The sequence below is a fragment of the Protopterus annectens genome, chromosome 6.part1, assembly GCF_019279795.1.
Source record: "Protopterus annectens isolate FY-2018-M chromosome 6.part1, PAN1.0, whole genome shotgun sequence".
Taxonomy (NCBI): domain Eukaryota; kingdom Metazoa; phylum Chordata; order Ceratodontiformes; family Protopteridae; genus Protopterus; species Protopterus annectens.
In genome coordinates, this window is record NC_056738.1 from 41,561,341 (window position 1) to 41,584,071 (window position 22,731).

General features: G+C 36.5%; 1 protein-coding gene across 6 annotated transcripts in view; it reads right to left on the reverse strand.

The window, feature by feature from the left end:
* Positions 1-22,731, reverse strand: part of MPV17 (mitochondrial inner membrane protein MPV17) — a 1,215,652-nt gene that overhangs the window by 139,630 nt on the left and 1,053,291 nt on the right. For 5 of the 6 annotated variants that reach the window (XM_044075472.1, XM_044075473.1, XM_044075475.1 and 2 more), the window contains 2 exons: positions 1,944-1,976; positions 1,047-1,099 (listed from right to left, as the gene is read on the reverse strand). In XM_044075472.1, coding sequence (XP_043931407.1) covers positions 1,047-1,099; positions 1,944-1,976 — 86 coding nt within the window. The remainder of the gene's footprint in view (positions 1-1,046; positions 1,100-1,943; positions 1,977-22,731) is intronic. The other variant, XM_044075476.1, reaches the window with a different exon arrangement.

Consider the following 22,731-nt stretch of genomic DNA (forward strand, 5'->3'; position numbering starts at 1 on the left):
CACAGTGGTCAGAAGGTCCTTCTGTGGCACATCTCATTACTAAGGGTTTTTCATCCAGGAAGAAAGAGGTCATTGTCTCCCTCTACTCTTCCATCATTAGGCCAATCATCAAGTACAATACCCCATTTGGCATGTACCTCACTAGACACTTGCAACAACTGCAGAGACCGCAAAAGTACCTTACAAAGAGGATCCTAGGCCTTAAACACTTGTCCTATATGGACAGACTCAAAAAACTCCAACTATTCTCTGTCTCATATCGCCTACTTAGAGGCAATCTCTGTTGACTTACAAAGCCATGTCTGACCCAGCTCTGTTGGAAATGCTACATCTAAAGAAATCCCAATCCCTCCACACCACATGCTCCAGAGACCTCAATCTCATTACCACAATCAACAGAACATGCTGGAGGGACAGGTTCATAAGCCAGAGACGGCCCATGCAATGGAATAAACTTCCCATATATGTCAAACAGAGCACCCCACTGGCCCTCTTCAAGAGAAATCTTGATGAGTGGATGGAAAATAGAAAATTCACCCCGGGATCACTCCAGTAGCTCTACTCGACAGAGGTACTGGGAACTAAGGTTGGGTGGCGCGATGCCAGGATAATCCTATGGGCTAGGCTTGTAAAGGCTCCAGGGCCATTAGCCTAGTACACACCTATGAACCTATGAAGAATTTTCAGCACATATTAAGATTTAATTATAGCTAGTCTTGTGGACATCTGTAATGTCCACAACTAGCAAAGATCAAGAGAAAGGTGTACCATGCAGATCTTCAGTAACACTAAGGTCTTATTGAAACATCATCTTCCCTTCACACAACAGACTAAGCAAAAATCTATTTAGCTTCTGAAATCTTACAGTAACAAATTCTAAGGCAGACTGGTTATTGCACTGGCAAGAAAAAAAAAAGGAAAGATATTAGGCAGCTGTCCACAACAACACATACTGGCATGTCACTAAAACGGCACAAGTAAATCAAGGCCAAAGGCATTTTATTAAACATAGTAATCTGGTAGCTGATGCACATGTATGAAGTTACCTGTAATTTAGAGGTATGAAGTAAAAATTTGCAATTTGAACAGATGGCCAAATCTGAAAGAAAGACAGACATTTTATGATCTAAGGAAAAGATCAGTTTCACCTTGGAAAAAGTGTTTTCTGTACAACAAAAATGCTATAAAGAATTCTGATCACAACAAATCTGTAAGTTTAATATTAATACAGTAACTGCAATCAAAAAATGAAGAAATGACCTAGTGACTTCTAGTCTTCTCTTTGGATTTTATAGAAAGCTCTGTGGTCGTGATTCACATAATACACAATAACTATTTGTAGATAACATAAGTTAAATCTTAAAATCCTTACATGTATAACTACAAATATATCAAGCAAATAATGAGATGTATACAACTGCATGATAATATATGCATTCATACAAGGCTTTCTTTTAAATACCAGGTAAATAATATGGCATATGCCTCTGAATAAATGATAATATAAAGATACATACAAGGCTTTCATTGTTTAGCCAATAAAGGTAAGAAAGCAAACATACTCAATACTGCGACAAATGTCATGCAAACACAAAATAATCAGGAGATATGCACAGTTCAAAATATAAATATTTAGGAAATAAAAAATCATTTTATTTTAACTACATTTAAGGGCTTCCAGGCCCAAGTTATATTTACCCCAACACAAGATACTTTTTATGTACTTGTTACAAATGAAGATTTCTGAAAGATTGCATGCCACACTACATAATTTAAAATACACTTAAGCAGGAAATTATTTATAACAATGTTCATGCTGAGTCACTGGACTGAGAGACAATCCTATATCACATAGTTCTGTGGGTTTACAGATGTACAGTGCTGCAATTTTATTACACGTGCTAAAAAGTAGCTCAGATTACAAAAGATAAAAGGATACTTACATAATAATTTGCAATCAGTGTATCTGTATAATCCTGCAAAATAAAAAAAAAATATGTATATTCAGTCACTTAGTGTGAACCAGCTTTGCATGCCTGTAATATATCTGACTTTACTAGTAAATAGTGTCGGTCCACATTTTGCTTCTTTAATTACAATCTGTAATCATTTCCTTCCAAGTTTGATCAGGGTATTTGTGATGTGTAAGGGAGAAGGGGAGGGCCCAAATGATCTTATTTTACAGCCATAAAGTAAGGGCAACAGTAAAATAATTCCATACCCTATTTCAAACCATAATGCCCTCATACTCATACTATCAACAAACTATAAACAAATAGTACTGACAAAGAGATCACTGTAATTTTTCATTGTTTTTAATAGGGAAAAGTGTACTTTATATATGCTAATGTTCTTAAATGTATTGCTCTCATTTAATTAAATAAAACACCCAATAACTTTAAAAAGGAAAGGGCTATAATAACCATGAAATCAAGGAAACCAATCACTAGAAGAAGACCATCTTTTCGGTGAGCTACTCACCAACAGACAACTCAATGAATACTTCTCACTGACTGTCCTGTTTGTTCAGAGTCCTGCAGTTACAGAGCTAGTACAATAATGGATAAAGAAAAAGAATCTCTTTCACCAGTACTGAGCAATCTTGAGGTATAAAGAAATATCAGGGAGTGTTGGGGATGCAGGCCCTCACATGGGGTGATGCAGGAGAACATGCCCATCTTGCAAATTTTGTTATGATTTGTGAGTATAAAGGAACAGGTTCAGCAGGCAATTAATTTGATGGGTTCTCAAAGAAATAATATTCATAACAACAGCAACTGAAAAGACAGTGGACATCATTTTCCCTTTATCTGCTAAATAACATGTGTATTATGTTTTTTATTCCAGTATCTAACTTTGTGGGTGGCTAGCAGCACAGTTCTTGCTGCCTCTCCAGTTATCCTGCCTTCACTTCCTAAGTAATGGATATCTAAAATGCAGAAGATGGGCTGTGGCATCAACCAGGGAGTGTGTTAGGCTTTCAGGAAGCATGCAGTTATCTTGTTTACTATACAATATATATAATCACACAGAAGGTAGATATTACAAGGAACTTACTGTATAGTGTAGCCAACAAAAGTGTCACCCTTGATTTTTACAGCAACAACATTATGATTGTGGAGGAATTTTTAAGCAGTTTGCAGAACTCAGTGAAAGTGTAAATTTGTTTTAATACATCTGGCAAGGAATTCCAAGTTGTTGGGCACGAGTTCATGAATGCATTTTCACCTGTGACTAACTTATATGGACGTCTATGGAGAACTAATGCATTTTGATTTTTAAATAAATAAAAGCATATTGCTTAGAGGTTGACAGCAGGATTCATATACGGGTTTATATATTAATATATTAAGGTATTATGCAGGAATAGAGCTATTCATTTAACAGGGATAAAATTAACCTTTTCTATAGTGACACAGTAACACTTCTTCCATTGACCTACATGAATAAATCTAAGAATTATATTTTCATTCTTTTGCAAGACAGTGGCATTTTGGATTGAACTACAGGCAAAGACTGTATCACACACTGTTAACAAATCATTAAACACTAGATACATTATACGGAGTAAAAAATCTATCTGACTGATATTTAAGATGTATAGCCTGTGCTTTCTCATGCCATCTTTCCTCTATGCTGTCCCAATCTTCACCCACTTTCATGCTTCACAACTGGTCAATCCTGAGCAATGCTATAATAAAATAGCCAAATCTGTTGAAAACTATAACAACCGAACACACCACTGCCTAGCACTCAGATAATTCAACTACTGAATCACCTAGGTCTTTATCAGCTAATTGCAATACCCAAGCTATTCTATGAACAAGAAAACTGCCCAGCCCTTAACAAACTTTATACAGCACTACTCCCCCAATAGAATTTTACACTCCAAAGAAAAATCACTAATCACCATAATCAAATCATTTAATACTGCAGGTGACTCTCTGTATTCATATAGTATAACTAAACTAAATAACCACATCCCACTACCTCTAAAAATACATTCAGAATGTAAATTAATTTAAAACATAACTACAATTTCCCCTATCAGATCAATGGATCTACTCGTGTTTATCTCCAGGACAGATACCACTGTTATCTTCACCTTGCCATGTCATCAAACCATTTATATTCATTTACAATCCTTTGTCCCACAGCCACTGTTCACCAGTCCCTGAGCAGTTTCACTAGCATCTCCTAGCCACATACATGGCTGTGTGACACTGCTCAGCACCACCTCCAAACTTCTAATATAAACCTTACAACAGCCACAAACACAATTATCCATGAGCCTGCTTTATACCCCACCTCATAACTACAATATTACACTTTCTGCCCTATCTAGTTCCTTCCCCATCTCCATTTTTTGTGTTTCTAAGCAATAATCACATGGTCAAATGGCCCATTAAAACCCCTCTTCAAATATTTAACATCTACTAATACACAATTATCATTTTCACTGTAACAGTTGCCTTTATTTCATATGAATGCAATCTATTTAGCAAACACATGTGTAATTGTTAATGTATATTATTTAATGTTTGTTTACTTGTATTCAGTAATACAAGTGAACAAACATTAAATAATATACATTAACAATAACTCATGTAATCTAATTATCAAATGCCCGAGTAATTGTTAATGTATATTTAATGTTTGTTTACCTGTATTACTGAAAATGTTTGTAATATGTTGGAGTCTTTCTCCCGTGGCCTCTACTGAAAAGGGTTTTTTGGCTAAACCCGGAAAGCAAAAGCGAAATAAAAAAAAGATTGGGAAATCACATGCGTATCTAGGAATAAAAATGTTAAATGCAATAGCTTTTCTGGCTTCACGTGAAAGAAGTTTGAGGATATGTAAGTGACATTCAGCTGTTGCAGTACATTGTGGGACTGGTATTCAATATCAAGGCTGAAAGGTTAAGGTGTGGTGATTCAGAATTCCTAGGTACTATTGCTTCTGAACAATGGAAATTGCTATACCAGTGCAATCTTTGAGTCGGAGGCTTTGTTAAGTTTTCATAAAAAAACAGAGAGAGGGAAAGAGTTTATGAAGTAGGTCATGTGTGATGTTATTAAATGCCTTTATTTTAAATCAGAGAATATGACTCAAGTTAAAAGCATTTTTCCATGTTAATATCATTGAGTAAAGAGTGGACGGTGGTAATAATACAACATTTAGCTCTGAAACCACATTGTTACTTAGTGAGGACATTGTAAGTCTGTAGATATTTGAGAAGTTCTTGATAAAGGAGTTTGCTTTTTTTTTTTTTTAGAAAATTGCAGTTACTGGGTATATATTAGATATTAAACTATAATCATCAAGAGAGGAGAGGTGCTTGACCTTTGAAAGAAGGACTAAAAGGGAGTGTTTGAAGACATGTGGAACTAAGGATGTGGGTTGTGATAGACTGATGACAAATGCTACAGGTTTACTTAGGAAGGTGGACCTGTAATATAAGAAGGATGGATTCAGTTAATGCAAAATGGTTTATAGCTGCACTGTACATTACTGAGCAGTTGCACTTTTTTTGGCAGAAATGGGTTTAAAACAGAAGTTTTTTTTTTCTTTATGACAGTGAAAGGGAGCATCACAGTTTGGATAGGAATCAAAGAACTCATGCATTTATGTATAGTCCTAAAACTGTGCAGAGGAACCATGGTTTGAAAACAGCCCAGGGTTCAAGGTGCACAATCTGCCACTGGCCAGATGCATTTTCTTAGAATATGAGTGAGGTTCAATGCATTTTCAATAAATGTGAGTTTCCAGGGAAGAGAAGTTTTACATTACTCATGTCAAGTCTTTTTTCAATGTCAGACTGTTTTGTTTTGTTAGTAAATGGCCATAAGTGTTTGTACAATAACATTTGAAATAAAGGTTTAAAATAAAATACAAATGTCTGTAATCACTGTAAAAGTAAAGAAAGAAATAACATGCACACTGAAAGATTTGAGCAGTGTTTATGGTAACTGAGGAGAGACAGTTAAATAATGGGACACTGGAATTGCTGTGTTCAGGCCCTGGACCATTACCTTGCCTACAACCCCATCTGTCCATGATCCCGCTTTATTGGTGATTTCAGTTCTTTTTAACATTGGCTCTTCCAACTATATAAAAACTGAATTAGTAACCAATGCAAAACCTATAGGGGGTCATAAATGAAGAAAATATAAAATTTGACTTTCATCTAAAATAAACTTTAAAAAAAAAAAACTTGGTGTCCTCTATAGGATAAAGTCCTGACTTACAGATGACATTAGAAAAACAATCACCACAACTTGCTTACTTACTCCAAACCTTATATACTGTGCTCCCATTTTTATACATATGAAAGCAACCCAAGCCTACTTACAATGCTTCAATGAAGTAGCAATGTATGCTGTTAATATTTTATGCAAAACACACCACTACTTGGCTCTAAAACAACGTCAGTGGACTCAACTGCAACACCCCTTGACCTTCTCTCAGTTAGTCAATACATACAATCTAATCTGCAAGTCAGATAGATGCCCCAGCAACAGCAACATGATTCATCACTACAGAACCCTTTGCTCCACAAACACCTGAAACTACTCACAAAATCTAATAACTCTGCGCATGAATCCCTCTTCTACATATCCAAAATCTGGAACTCCATCCCACGCATCCTAAACCAAACCCGTAACCTTTTAAACTTTATACATCTTAAGCAACACCTCATGAAAACATTGTCATCTTCATGTCATTCACACGGGGAGTGCACCAATGTCTTAATATTCACTAAACATCATCCTTCAAATGCCAAAAATATCCACCCACACATAATAATTCTTACTCTCATTCTTTAATCTACCCTCTTCTGGCTACCTGCTCTTTAACCTACAAAACTCCTTTTAGGCACCTCTCCCATACCTTTCCACTTACTCCCTCCATTAAACCTTCTCCCCACACATCTCATCAGCCTGACTTCACTGTACTCTTCAGTCTTTTAACTCATTATATCTGCATCTATTTCTATCAGTCTACTGTACTTCACAGTCTGTCCTTCTGTCTTACAGCTGAATAGTTCTGCTTAGCACCATTCTTCTGTACCTTATAAACTATTACTAGTATCTCCCTACCTATAGCAGCCGAATCGCTCATCTATGAACGCTGTATATAAGACTTAGCCTAGAAGCTAACATTAATAACATAACCTGTGCTGTAGTAGCTCTGATTGCTCGGATACATCATGCTCTCTTCTCTCTCTCTCTCTCATTGTTTAGTATTTAAGGCCTTTAACCATGCATGTAACATGTTCAATGTAAATAAGGTATTTCTGCACTGCAATAGCTCTACTTAGTTGCTGTTAAAGATATTTTATCTCTTTTCTCTTTTAGTTTAATAAACAAGACTACCTACTCATTTCTGTCAAATCCACTTTAGTCCTTTAGCATTAACTGATAATTGTCAGTAATGATTTTATTACACACATACTCCTCTCTCTTACTATATTCTATTGTAAATGAAATATTTGCATTTTGTGTGGATCTTTTCTCCCCTAGCCTCTACTGAATGGGCCCTTGTGCCTGGTTGGACGATTCCAGTAAAAAAATGCTAATAAATAAAGTTTTTTGTAGGAATAAAATAATTCTTAATTTCTGGTAGCCCAAAAACATACTCATATGGTCAGCTGAGGGACATGATCTAATAACAATGCCTCAAAATCCTCACTAGTACATCTACTTATCGTACTTTCATTATACTCTTGCTATCTCTCTAATGTAATTCTGACTGTTTTATTTGCTGGGCCGAGACTGAAATTAGTCACGTGTGATAAGTGCTCTACCCTGGTAAACAAATTTTAAATATATACTACAAATATTCCCACTGTCTCTTAGTGAACACTGCCCTTGATTCTCCAAGTTAAATCCCCCCCCCCAAACTTATACATGAAAACACATTCAACACAATTGTCTCCTGTTTACTCATTCACTGACCTGTTTCGACCCTTTCTAACTTTTACAGTACCATTTAGCCCATTCAGGATAGATTATTTCCCGATGAAAAGTAAAAATCAAAAATCATAACTCCCCAACCCCCTGGATAAAACCAACACTTAGGAAAATGATGAAGGAAAGAGGAAAAAAAAAAGGAAATTATAGAAAAACTCAAACAGCATAGAGCTTGAGAAACACTGAAGTTTTCTTCCTTTGAAACTCACATTTAATGAAAATGCATCTTGCAACCCATTAGACTACAACAGGCTTGCTGGGATTCAAACTTAAACAGTATATCACGGAGAAGTAATTAGTATATATGTGAAGGGTGCAGGAATTCAAAAGACAAATGTATAATAAATCTTCTAATAGCCTGAGACAGCTGACTGGGCACAAGTGTCCATTTCCAGTAGCAGCCCAAGAGTACTGTCTGGTGACAAATGAAGGTTGAGGGAATCAAACCATGTACTATAGAAAGCAACTCTAACAGCTCGTAGCCTTACTCATCTGCACTAAGTGCTAGATAAACTTTTGTAGCATAAACACCCTTGAAAAGAAGTGAGAAAACTTTACTTTATAACATGCCGATTATAAATTGGTCAGCATTCCACACCTGTGTGCCTGCAAAAAAACAAGATAAATTAAAAATGTATTCATACTTTAAACTAATACACCATGCTGACAAATTTATGCACAACTAAATAATATACACACTGTCAACATTCAACAGAACATGGAAACCAAGGATCACACACAAGGAACATGGCTGATATAATGATGCCCTTATTTAGTACAATTTCCTTCATTTACACAACAATGTAGTTTACTAAGCTTGCACTCCATAGGGACCACTAAGGAGTCTATCCCAATTCCCAGTTCCCTCAAAGCACTGTCTGGTTAAGTGACTTGCTTAACAGCAGGGCATAAATATATTTTGTTGTTAACAGTAATATTTTTATTGTGCATGATATAATCATCATGCTAAGTTTTCTCAGTTCTTTTCATGGGTAATGGAGATACTAAAGTAAACAGGTTCCCCTGCTTTTTGGGGTTTTTTTTTACCTTCTTTTCTCTTTCTCGTTGTTCAGTTTTAAGAAACATAGGCACTGCAATGTAAAAAAAAGAAAAATGTATATGCTTTTTCTCATTCTTGCATAGGGTAATGACTGGATCTAGTAACACATTTAAGAGAAAGTAAAAAAAAATTGAATATAATGAAGCTTTCCTCTAGCAAATAAATGCTTGTAGAAGCAACTCTGTAACTGGTTCTCATGTCTCCATGAAGACAATCTGATAAAGAGCAATAAAAACAGCACAGTTCTTTCTTTCAATGGCAAAGAGATAATGTTTCCTGTAAAGCATTCGAGTGTTTTCCCATTCTGGGAGAACAATAAAGATAAGACAAAACCAGACAGCATTTAGTAGAAGCACACGCTGTACCATGCACTTTAGTATGTATAACCATCATTTTAGGTTAACCCAAGTTGGTGAGTAAGGCTGTCAGTTTGGGATAATTGTGCCTATTAGGAGGATAAAACTTCAATATTTGAAGATGTACATAGTTTTGTGCGGTAGTATTGCGTAAATAGATTTTAGGTGTGCATTTGTTTTTTTTTTTTGGGGGGGGGCTTTCAATAAAACAAAAAGTTTTGTAAGATATGATATAGGCTGAAATGGATATCACAACAAACAACTGTATAAAAAATCAGCCTGACAAACATTGCTGTGTGCACATAACACAAAAAGCTGGAACTATATACTTAACAAAAAAGCTGTTACAAATAAAAGGTGGGGATATTACCTTTTTAACATAATGATGCTTTGTATATTTATAAATGTAAATAGTCTCACACATATATACAAAAAAGAAAGAGTAGTGAACTATATTACAAATGTAGAGTGCAAATAGCTTTGCTACAAGAAACACAGTTGGAAAGAACTGAATATGTGAATTTGATAAAGAAAGGTTTTCAAGACAGTTATTCTTGGTGGAATACCTGGGGACAAAGGAAAACAGGAGTACCTATATTAATTACAAGAGGAGCTCTAATAGTGATAGAAGAGGATGAAAAGACAATAATGGTAGACTTGTATTACAAAGGGGCTACTGGCAAGGGAGGAGGATTACACTAGCACATATTATATTCCACCTAAAACTGCTATAATGGAGCTTAAGAAAATTCTGGGAGAAACAGTTTTCAGCAGGGAATATTACTTATAGGTAGGAACTGGAATTTGATTTGCAGTAGTGAAGATGTGTCCAGGGGCCTAGAGGGGAGGATAGATTTTTGAAAAAAAATTATGAAAATATTTGGCATGGAAGATGTGAATTCAGGAGTATCAATTTGGAGTGAATTTACATATTGTTCGCTAAGATACAAAAACTAGCCTAGCCTAGAAAAAAGTATATTTTACAGGAACATGTGCATTTAATTGAATGTTTTGCTATGCATCCAATAACTATTTCAGATCATGTGCCAATAATAACTAAAACAAAAATGCAGGGTAATGAAATAAAAATGACACCCTGGCACTTTCTCACCTACATGTTGAAAAGAGAGGAATTTAAGGAATGGCTAGTGGAAATTATTTGGGAGTTAGTAGAGGAAGATAGAATTTCTTCTGACAATATAGCTAGGGAGAGGGATAAAATTAAAGTGGAGTTTAAAAATAGGGTGGAAATAAAAGAAAGAGAGAGATGGTTAAGAAATAACAATAATTATTTAGTGGGGCTGACAAATGTTAAAGTCATGCAGAATTGGAGAGATCACACAGACCAAGAAAAGGGGCAATTGCAGAATGCTAAGCAGAAAATAAAGGATTACCTCAATAATATGCATTAGTTTAGAAAGATTGTTGCTAAACAACTGTTTTTGATAAAAACGCCAGAGCACAAAAACTTTTATGGCAATGACTCAGGCAACAGAAAGTAAAAGGGTTGTCACCAAGCTTAGGGAGCCTATAACAATGAATATATCAAGAGATCCTGTAGCTGTAATAGAAATTTTTCGGAAATTTTATTGAAAGTCTATATAAAGCAGAGAAATATGGTGATAAAGAAAAAGTACAAATGGAAAGATTTATGGAAGAATTAAATATGTCACTGTTAGAGGTAGATGAGCCTCAATTACTAACAGTTAGGATAGGAGGAGATGATACAAAAATGGTGATGAATAACCAATCCACAGGAAAGTCCCTAGGAAAAGATGATATTCCTGTGGACATTTGGAAGCTAGGATGGAAGAAACTGATAAAGATCTGGAAGGTTTTGTTTAACAGTATTTTAAGAGGAGAAGCATTAACATCCTTGAAGAACGTGATGGTGCTGTAATACTAAAGAGGGTAAAGAATCATCAGATCCACCTTCATACGAGCCCATTTCAACCCTAAACCATAATTATAAAGTGTTTATGTCTATAATGACTAAAAGAATGGCAAAGCTGATGCCAAAATTGATAGATATGGATCCATGTGGTTTGTGGAGGGGAGGCAAACATTTGACAATATTAACAGAACATTGATGAGACAGAGGGAAGCTGAATGTAAGAAAATACCATTGCTGTTGGTGGGTCTTGATGCAGAGAAAGTATTTGACAGAGTAATCTGGGTGTTTATGAGCAGGGCAATGGAAGCATTTGCATTCCCTGATAAAATTATAAGGTTGATTAGGAATAAATATGAGGGTACAGGGTAAAAATTAAAGTGGATGGGTTCCTCTCTGGTAATTTCCATTTGAGGAGAGGAACCAGACAGGGGCGTCCTCTTTCTCCTTTGTTATTTGCACTAAATTTAAAACCACTGGCAAAGAAAATAAGACATTCTGAAATTCAAGGATATAATTGGTATGGCAGTCAAGAAAAGCTGGCTCTGTTTGCAAATGATATTATTTTAAACCTGATAAGACACTAAAGGGAACATCAGTGTTGTGGAACATTCTGAGGCAGTTTCAGATATTTTCAGGATACAACATTAATGAAGCTAAAACAAAGGCAATAGCTGTAAATTATGTACCCACATATTAATTGGTTCAGCAATACCCATATTTATGAGGACATGATAAAATGAAGTATTTAGGAGTATGGATTAAAAAGGACTCTGGTGTGGCAGCTAAGGATATGTGGGAAGAGACTAAACAAAAGATAATACAAAAACTGAGAAATTGGAAGGTCTGTTATATGGATAGCAAGATACATATCAGTTAAAATGTTTTTAGTCCCTTTCTTTTCATGTACAGGTCAGGCATATTTTTATCAAACACAGGAGAAGTTGTGGATAGCAATTAATAAAATCTGAAGGATTTTATCTGGGAGGGGAAGATGACAAGAGTCAAAGGGGTTTTATGCTGATTCTTCCAAATGAACAACACTGTTTGGGATTACCCAATTTGAAGGGGTATTTCAGAGCTACACAGTTAAGGCTCCTATACACAGCACAAGCAGAAACCTATAATTCAAAGCGGAAACTGATGATGATGATAATGATGAAACAGGTGTGAAGCTCAAGAAACAAGGAGAGACTGGGAATTTGAATGCAGATCCTTAAGGCTTAAGGAGAATAACAATAAACATACAAAATATTATATTCGTAAAGTAGAAAGTATTCTAAGAACTAAGCCAACACAGGAATGGAAAAGGAGATTCTGCCAATAGGGAAGGCTGCAATTGAAGGTACAGATAATAGGCAAGAGGGGGCTGGAATTTATTGGAGAAAACTGACAAAAGAACCAAGGTATTGGGAGTAAATAATTAGAGAGGGAAAGGTTATAGAATGGGAAGAGGCCAATAATTTATTGGACTGCAGGCTACAGAGTGCCTTCTCTATCAAGGATTGACAGAGTATAGACAAAGAGAAAGAAATAAGGGGATCCTAAGCAAAACACCAGCACTGGTAGAGTTTTTAGTACAAACTAGAACAGAAACTGCTGTTAAAAATAAATAATTAGTGCAGCATACAAAATATTGCATGATAACTGTAAGAATCAATCAGAGGAGGTTAGAAAGGATTGGGAAGAGAGATTGGATGAGCAATACGCAAATAAACACTGGGAGGACATATGTATGTCTCTCAAATATGTAACAAAGTCTAGAAGGTATAGGATCTTTGCTTGGAAGTGTTTACATATATATCTTTATACCTCAAGTAGTCTCCAAAGAATTTTTCTTCGGGTAGACAGCAAATGTTGGTGGTATGATGGGGAACAAAGAGGTAATTGGGAACATATTTTCTGGGAGCGTAATAAGTTGGCAGACTTAAAATATTCCCAAAGTGAAATAACCTGACTGAAAAGAAATAAATGTTGAAAGGACTCCAGTCGCAACTAAACTTCAAGAATTTATTAAAATATAAAAAGTCAGTAAAATAACGTGAGCGCTTTCATCTCACCACAGAGACTTCATCAGACAAATAATGCCTTCCACGTCACTTCCTTAAATACCCTCCTTAATTAATCCCTTGGCAGTACGTCATATAAAATAGCCTTTCACATTATAAATATAGTGTTAATAAAAAACTGTTTACCAAGTTTGTGTCATAACCTTTTCCACAAATTTAAAAAGTTAAAATAAAAAATGAATTTTTTGTTTATGCATACAGTACCAAGAATTACAGAACCAAAACATATTATTTAAGTGTCCATTCATCCTATAATAGCTGCTCATTCCCTTAAAATGGGTTTAACAGATACATATTCATTCAGACCAAGGGAGAAGGTGGCTTTTAACCTAAGTTGCCATATCAACTCCTTTTTTATTAATGTTAATTTCCAATCACCTCCTATTGGGTTCTTTTTCACTACATCCAAGATACCAAACTTGAAGCCTCCAAATTTGGCACACAAATGTTTATATAAGGCACTAGTTTCTTTTCTTCTTATGTCATAAAGGTGCTCAGAAATTCTATTTTTGAGTGCCCTCTCAGTTTTGTCTACATAAAAAAGCACCATATTTATAATGTGAAAGGCTATTTTATATGGAACATACTGCAAGGGTTTAATTAAGGAGGGTATTTAAGGAAGTGATGTGGAAGGCATTATTTGTCTGTTGACATCTCTGTGGTGAGATGAAAGTGCTCACATTATTTTCCTGGCTTTTTATATTTTAATAAATTCTTGAAGCTGTTTAGTTGTGACTGGAGTCCTTTCAAGACTTAAAATATTCCCTTTCAGACTGCTCTGCCAGAGATACTAGGTGAGCAAACTGGTGTAACTAAGGAAACAATTCTTTTGAGCTATGATACAGAATCTGAATTGCCTAGACACAATAAGGCCTTTCCAAGTCTAATTATGGTGGAGGAAATTACATAAATGAAAAAAATGGGAAATACAGAAACTACATGCAGAGGAGGAGCGAGGTTTAAAAGATGGCAGAATTTGAATCAGCTATGTAATGTTTAACCGACAATGATTGGATAAATGATAAGTGATGTATAATGTTTGCAAATAAAATTATGTCACTATGGGTTGCAATGTACAATGTTTGCAACTAAAATTATGTCAATGTGGTTTGTTTTCATTTATATAAATGTATGACTGTCTATGTCACAAGTGATAAATTAATAAATATGTTTCTTGCTTAAAAAATAAAAAGAGCAGGGCATGAATATGAGGCCAAATCTGAGACATTCTGCAAAACTGGAGACAGATAAGAGCACTTAAAAAGTTAACAGAGTAACATGTTTTACATCAACATGTACTTTATGAACCACAAAACCATGAAACTCTAAGACTGACATTGACAGAATGCAAGCCCAAGTAATTTACAATAACAAAAAAAAGTCATTAAAGAATGGTTTGTAGTTGGTGAGGAGGATTAAGCCTCTTGCCTCACTCATACAGTTACGGTTCAGGGTCTGACTCTGAGCAAGTCACTTGACTAGACAGTACCCCCCCCTACCTGGGACATTTCACACACACATACACACATTGCTGCCCCCTGCTCAAACAAAGTAGTGCACAATCCGCTGCTGTAGCACTTACGTCTGTGAAGTTTCTCTGAAGTCCTACACACAAAATCTGCTGCTGTATATCTAATGTGCAAAGTTTCTCTCTTATCTTACTGTCAGAGGAAAGGGGAAATTAACTCTGATCATCAGTACTCTGACTGGGCATGCTCTCTCTGCTGTTAGTAATTCCCTGCTAAAGCAACTCTCCCATGAGCTGACTCCTTGAGTTGACGTCTCCCTCCCTGGGCACACAATGTCTGCAAATCTCCTGCAAGATCTCCCTCTCTGCTGTTTAAAATTTGTGAATCAAATCGCCTGTACACATCTATCTGTAAACCTCCTGCACTCTTTCTGCTGTTGAAAACTGCTGAATCAAATCTCCTATAACTTTCTGTCTGTAAACCATGCTCTCCCTATTGTTGGAAATTGCTAACTCAACTCTCCTCTACTCTGACATCATCCTCTTCCCTGAATGTACTGTGTCTGGGGCTGAGGCAGCAGTGTTTTCTTAAAACTACATTTTTTTTAAATCAAAAACAGAGCGAAGATTTAGCTAATACACAACTTTTTTTTTTATTTCTTAAAGCTGGGCTAGGACCCCTAGCCTGCACCAAGCCCTAAGCAGCTGCCCAGGTCTCCTTGTGTTGGATACAGCTCTGGACACTAGGGATAAGGAATCTGTGATGTTTGGTTATGTTTAATATGTCTAGTATGGTATTTCGAATAATAATTAAGTGGAATCGTGGACAGATACAGATAGTAGGGATGTTGACCTTGGTACTGTCATTAAGGGTTATTTCAATAATTTTCCAGTTAAGGCTTTTGATTTAGTATTAGCAGTTATGGTAGGTGGGAGATTGCCCGGACTTATGTATGAGAGTGATAGTTCCTCTTGTTCTGCCATTATTTGGTCTGTTCTAGCAGAAGTAATGGTATGTGTTAGATATATTTGGATAGATCCAAGCACCGCCTTTTAGATACGACTCTGTAACTGCTATAACTCTAAGGTTATAATGATTAGGCCAGAGTTCCAGATTTTAGTATTTATTGTTAGCACTTACAATATGTATGTGTACAGGAGAGGCATATTTGGGATTAATGGAACCTGGAAATGAATGACAGGTAAAGCCAGGGTTGGCTTCAATATTGCCCTACACAGCTAGCAATAAGCTACCTGTAAAAATGATGGATTTGACTGCAATTTGGTAATGGGAGTAAAAAGAAATTGCTAGTAGAGTGGCACTGACTATGTAACTGTGGAAGAAATCTGAGAGCAGATGTCCACTAATCTGGAATACTGATGGTAAGATTGTGATTGTTTATAATTTGATCTTTTTTTTTGTTTGTTTATAATTTGATCTGCGTAAGGATCACTTGAGTTTGGTTGTGGGATTAATTATTTTGTATCTTGGAAAGTAAGAAGAAAAGTCAGACGTTGGTGAATATAATTGGTATAATAAAAAGTGCATATTGTTAGTATGATATGGTTGGGATCAGTAGATTTGTCAATAGGGAAGTTTTGGAAATTAGAGTGTTCTATAATTATACGATTTAACAGGGAAGTAGTTGTAATGTGAATAAAATATGTATTATGGTGTAAGGAGAGGGGACTGTAGTGGACATATAAGCTGGTGAACAAGGAAGCCTTTAATCTATGTGGTACATTTGCGTTGACAAGAAATATTGTAAAATGTGTAAGAGAAATGTGGAAAATTACTAGATAACTTTAAAACAGAGATTGTAAATGTTTAATACAAAATTGGGTTTTGTAGAGCAGCAACAGAGGGTGATAATTAAAGGAATAAGGTTACAGACAGTAGTGACTAAATGTTAATGAAAAGACAGTTTATCATAGCACTACATGAGTTTTTGGTGGGATATATATATATATATATATATATATATATATATATATATATAGTATAAAGTTATAGATTATACAGATGTAAATCTAATTGCTGAATATGATCAGGCAGGTAATTATATTGAAAGGTAGGAATTAAGCACGTATTAGCAGTTGAGGGCAATATAATTGCAATGGTAAAAGTTTTGATAAAGAATAAACAGATGTTAAAGCAGAAGAACTTTATCATAGACTAAAAGAAGAGTAGAAATTAGTGGCACATACTGTACCCAGCTGTAGCTGTGTTAACTCTACATTAGAACAGGAAGAGCTTGGACTTTGTTCCTTGATGCCAGGTCTGTTTTCAGTATGAATTTCAATCTTCTAAAATACTTCTTACCAAGTTTTGTTTGCATTTGTTCATGTTTTATTGCTGATCCTTCTTCAATTTCCAAATACTTATCGACTCCCTCCTGTTCAAGTTCCTTTATATCACATTCATGTCCAAGACTGATGTTTTCTTGCTGTTGCAGCCTTCCTGCTTTAAATGTTATTTTTGCACATTTATCACAGCCAAATGATATTATATCATCTGAGAAAGTTTTTACCACTTGCAATTGTGCTTTCAGCTCATCTGATGAACTATACAGTTTTAAATCATCCACAAAAAGAAGATGAGAAGTCTTTACACTTTGTTGCTTTCTGGGAGACACATTGTAACCATGACCTAGTCTGTCAAGTAGAGAGCTTAACAGGTTAAGGACAAGACAAAACAGCAGCAGTGACAAACAATCACCCTGGAACACCCCCTTTGAATTTTTATCATTTGGATAATAATTTGCCCTTTATTGTGGCTTAGCTGCAGAGGGAAACTTACCAGTAGTTTGCTGCTGTTTCATGGTCACTTTAATGTAATTGATCAATGTAGGGTGTATCTTACACATTTGTAAACACTCCTTTATACATGAATGTGGGATGCTGTCAAATGCTTTTATTTTTTTAAATATATCTATGCCATACTTAAGATTCTTCCCCTTTTTTCAATTCTCCATTATGACTTTATTTAACAAATGATCCTTTGTTCCATATGACTTTCTTTTGTTACTCTTTTGTTCTATTGCCAAGATTGAGTTTTCTTTTAAATGACCATAAACTCTGTTGGCATCAATTCCAGTTTATATATCGTCAGAAGGCAAATTATTAGTATATAGTTTTTTAGTTTGCAGGTTCACTGTTAAGGAGGAGTATCATTTTTCCTGTTGTTAACCATGGTCCTTTTCAAGATGCGCATACAAGTAGTTCTTACTCAAGGCTAAATCTTTGTGTAAAGATGTTAATACTTTTAGCCAGAAGTTAGGTACTGCATCTGGGCCTAGGGTTTTCCAATTAGGACCTTTTCTAAATTCCATTTTAATTTCACTGCCTGTTACTTCATCCCATTTCATATCATGTACATTTGAACTTCTTGCTGTTTCTTTTATTTCTTCCATCCATTCAGCATCTTTGTTATGCTCCACAGGGTGTTCATAGATATTTCTCCAAAATATGTCTATTTCTTCTTTTTTTCAGTCGTGTTTCTATTCTTTTTGCTTTGTTTCTCAATTCTGTATAAAACTTTTTTGGGCCAATGAAGAACTGCCTGTCTTGTACTCTTCCTTCGGATCTGCATGATGTCTATGTTTTTCTGCCTATGCTGATATCGTTAGTTTATTTGCAAAGGTTTATGATAGATCGTGGTCTGTTCTGATACTCCATGTTGCTTTTATCATGTCTACCTTTCTAAGTACTTATGTTGCTCTCATCCCTCTTTTATTCATGACACTTCTTATCTTAACTGATTTTAGTTTTATCTATTCAATACTTCCATGATGGCGTATGATTTCTTTGCTTCCCTTCCCTTATTGCCCTGCATTTTTTGTGGTAAGACTTTATATGTTTTTAATTTAGCTGCACAGTAATATATCCTATTTACTTCTTTTACGTCACATGAATTTCTGTTAACAGTCTTGATTACTGTGCTCATTTACTTTATCAGATGTCTACCACTTGGGGTCTTATTGACGTTCTGTAATTTATTTCTTTCATTGATCTTAATATAGCTATCCATCTCTAGTAAATTAAGCAACTCTTCCCATAAATCACTTTCTTCTAAACGGAGGGCACATTCTTTCTTCTCTGTTCCCTGTGGGCATTCTACAGAAAGTTCCAGAACATCTTCCTGTGACATATTATCCTCAGCTGCATCCTGTGTCATCCATTGTTCTTTCATATGAGAACTCACGGGACTATCACTCCACAACATTGACTGCATTAGTTTTCCCATTTTAAGTGCTGCGGTGAGTCAGTTGTCTACGTGGGAGAAGAATTTGACCCCATAGAAAATGCATGTGAGCTACAAATGCAGCCATGCACTTGATGAACACCTGGGGGTATGTGGTGAGTCTGAAGGGCAAGGCTCTAATTTGGTAATGGTTGGCTCCCACCTGAATGTGTATTTATCTCCTGTACTAATATGGTGCTTTAATGTGTTGGTAAACATCTTTGAGATCCAAAAGCAATTTCATTTTCCTACCTGCACCATGACCATCCAAAAGCTCTCATTCTTTACATCATGATTCACATGGCTGAGGTCTACAAGTGGTCTGAGTTCTAAGTTTTTGGGTACCATCAAAAAACAAGAGTTAAATCTGGACCATCTCTGGTCTGGTGGGACCTCTTGGCTGAGTTTTTTAATAGGAAATTTTGCAGTCCCTGTTGGGCTGCCCTCCACTGACTGGGTGGTACTAAGGATGGACAGGAAGAAAGTTGTGTGGACAGTTTTAAAAATGGCATGAAGTAGCCTTTGGATATGATGTCCCTGATCTATTTGTCTCATGTGATGGCCATCTACCCAACTGAGTGAAGGGAAAGTTGTCCTGATTGCTTCCAGACTGAGAGAGTTGGGCAACTATTCAGGGTTCATATTAATAGAACCCCTGAAAAGACCCTCTAAAACCTTGCTGATGTGGACCACCTCTGGCTCTTTGGTGCCAGCTAACAAAGAAGGTCCCTCTACCTCAGGATCCTCTGTCATACTGCTGCTTGCGCTACGGCTGTGGGGATTTTCTGAACCAGATACTTTTTGCACTCTTCTGGTTTCTCTGAAATGATCTCTGAGGGACTGCACATTTAAATTCAACAGAAGTGAGCATTCTGCCCTCTTGTTCAGACTGCAGCAGTTTATACTTGATATTTTGCTAAAACAGAGAGTTCAGTCAATGAGGTAGTTAAAGAAAACCATCTTAAAGTGTTCTGCAAAGTCTGTAAGGTGTAGCCAGGCCTGACACTGCACTGCAATACCTGAACAAGCTCATTTGTCTGTCTCATCCACTGCATTACATAACAGATGCATGAACAGCAATGGAATACAATTTACAGTAACTATCTGTGTCTCCAGCTGTTTGAATATGTTCCCAGCAGGCAGACTCTTTAGAGTCTCCATAGTTTTGTCTGCCAGGACTCTGTGAAACCTTACCATATGCAGCAAGTACATCAACACTCCTGGCATTCAAAGCATTAAACATATATACTCACTTTCTAAGCTTATCCATCATCCTAGAATCCTATTAGGAGTATGACAGCTTACGTATCCCCTGGAACCTCACATTTAGTGGCTGCTGATACCACAATGGAATTGACAAGGGAACAATTGATCCAGTGTTACCTATTTTGGGGGGATAGAAGAACTCTGTCACTGGCTCCACTACGTCCTGCTCCCTCCACATCTTGGAGCAGACCATATCAATACATTTTCAGAGGATGGTACACCCAGGCCACTGGGGTCAAAAAACTATAAGCTTCTTGTTGGATGTCTACCTCACATTAAATTTGGTGACCTCTGAAAGGGATAGGGAACCCAAAGGGGACTTATTTGGTCTCTTATGTAGGGAAGGCAACCCAGATGTGGGAAAAAGGTGACTGTATGGACCTGTGTCATGTGAGAAGAAGATCAATGAGTGGCTTAAAAGCTCTGTCTCATCAGTGACAAAGGATAAAGCTGGGGGGGGGGGGTCAGCTGCCTGCTTACCCAGCAATAATAAGTCTGATCTCCTTTGCATCAAACCTTCTGCTGAGGTACCTGGGATCAAGACTATCAATACTAACCACATTGGTACCAATGCTAAAGGAAGACCAATGACACTAACTGCCAACAACACCAGTGCCAACATAACCAGGGAGGACTTCAGAACCGAAGGGTCAGATGGCCCCAAACGTTTTGGGGCCAGAGTCAGCACTGGGCACTCGCAGCCAATCCCTTCTGGCCTAGTCAGGGTCAGTGCTAACAATAATAAGACCGATGCTTCCACCTGCTCCAAGGGCATTGATATTGAAGAAAGCATGTCCTTGGGTGCTGAGAACATCTGCATGGGGTTTCACACTAGTTCTGATACTCCCAGTGCTGAAAGTGAAGCTAAGTAGAAAAAGAAAAGAAAGAGGCCTGCAAATTTTCTCACACCACCCAAGACACAGAGAAAGCTGACACATCACCAAGATGAAGTTAAGGCTTTAGAAATGCCGACATCATCTTGATCCTATCCAGTGTAAGGGGCTCAAGAGAAATGCAGTGGAACAAAAAGATGCAGTTAAAGTGAGACATGCATGCTCTGAGGAGAAACTACCTGCTCTCCTCCGTGCAGAGTCCACTGGTCCCAAAGAATCATTTCTCAAAGGAGAAGCCAATTAGGAAGGCATAATCAAGGTGGAAGGGGTGGGTTGGGGTGAAAAAGTGGCCAATAATTTCAGCACCTTCACTGGTAAAAGCTTCTTCAGGATTGAAGTATGAATGTCATAAAGGCTTCACATTCCTTTTACTTTTATTTTCTGGTTATCAGACATGTCCTTCGCTGCTTGTGTTGTCTTTTTTTCTTATTTTTCTTCATTTCCTTCTCCTTTTTGGCAAGACAGTCTTAAAGAGACCCTTCAGAATCACCTTATTTTGTCAGTCAAGGAGGATCCCTTGAGATAAAATCTTTAGATAACTGACAATGAAAATTAAGATGCCTGTTCCAAGATACACAACCCACATCTTGCGAATATCTTGGGGAAGGAATCTTTTTGAAATCAGAGGCCTTTGAATCTTTGACCATTCTAAACTAGAATATTTCTAACAGTCAATCTAAATACAGAAACTTAACATTATTATTGCAAACTTTAGCTATATGACAAAGTATACAACACAGCCAAGCATATATATATATATATATATATATATATATATATATATATATATTATAAGGGGATGGGGAAGGAGCAGTGGAACAGTTCAGGTTATGAAGAGAGTCTCATAAAGTACTGAAGAGTTCAAAAATTATAGTTAAGTGCTTATTGTACTCTGAAAAGGCAAAATATGTGGAAAAGGCACTTATCTCTCCAAAAAGCAATGGAATTTCCTCTCAAAAGGCTCAAGATGAATGATGAACTATTGAAGATCTCAATGGTAATGAGATCTGGAGAAACAGTGGGGAGCAATGTATTACGGGATAGCAGAGGAGTTCAAACTAGACGGTTTGGTGTTGTAATGGAAACAGAAACATATTTGGTGACCAGGGTATCAATTTCAGTGTCCAAACTGGACCAACTTAAATTTAGCATTTGAGAGCATGAGCACTATGAATCTGTTTTATACAAACCAACTGTACTCAGACAGCAAAAAAAAAAAAAAAAAATATGAAGACAGTTATATAAGTATCTCCTATTGTCTGTGTTTGCAACTTCAGAAATGTAAAATTTGCAATGATCTTTGCAGGGAAAAAAGCCACTACTGGAAATGTTTGGCAAGTCTGAGAAACAAAAGGTGGGTAAATGACTGTCCCTGAAGAGGGTCCATGGTTTTCTCAGCCAAAATGAAGTTACTAAAATCATCCGAGTCTTGTATTTCCCTGCTTTTGACTGGATAACCAGGACCAGGATGAGCAGAGTGAACAGCATGGTCCAGTCCCACCAGAAGCCATA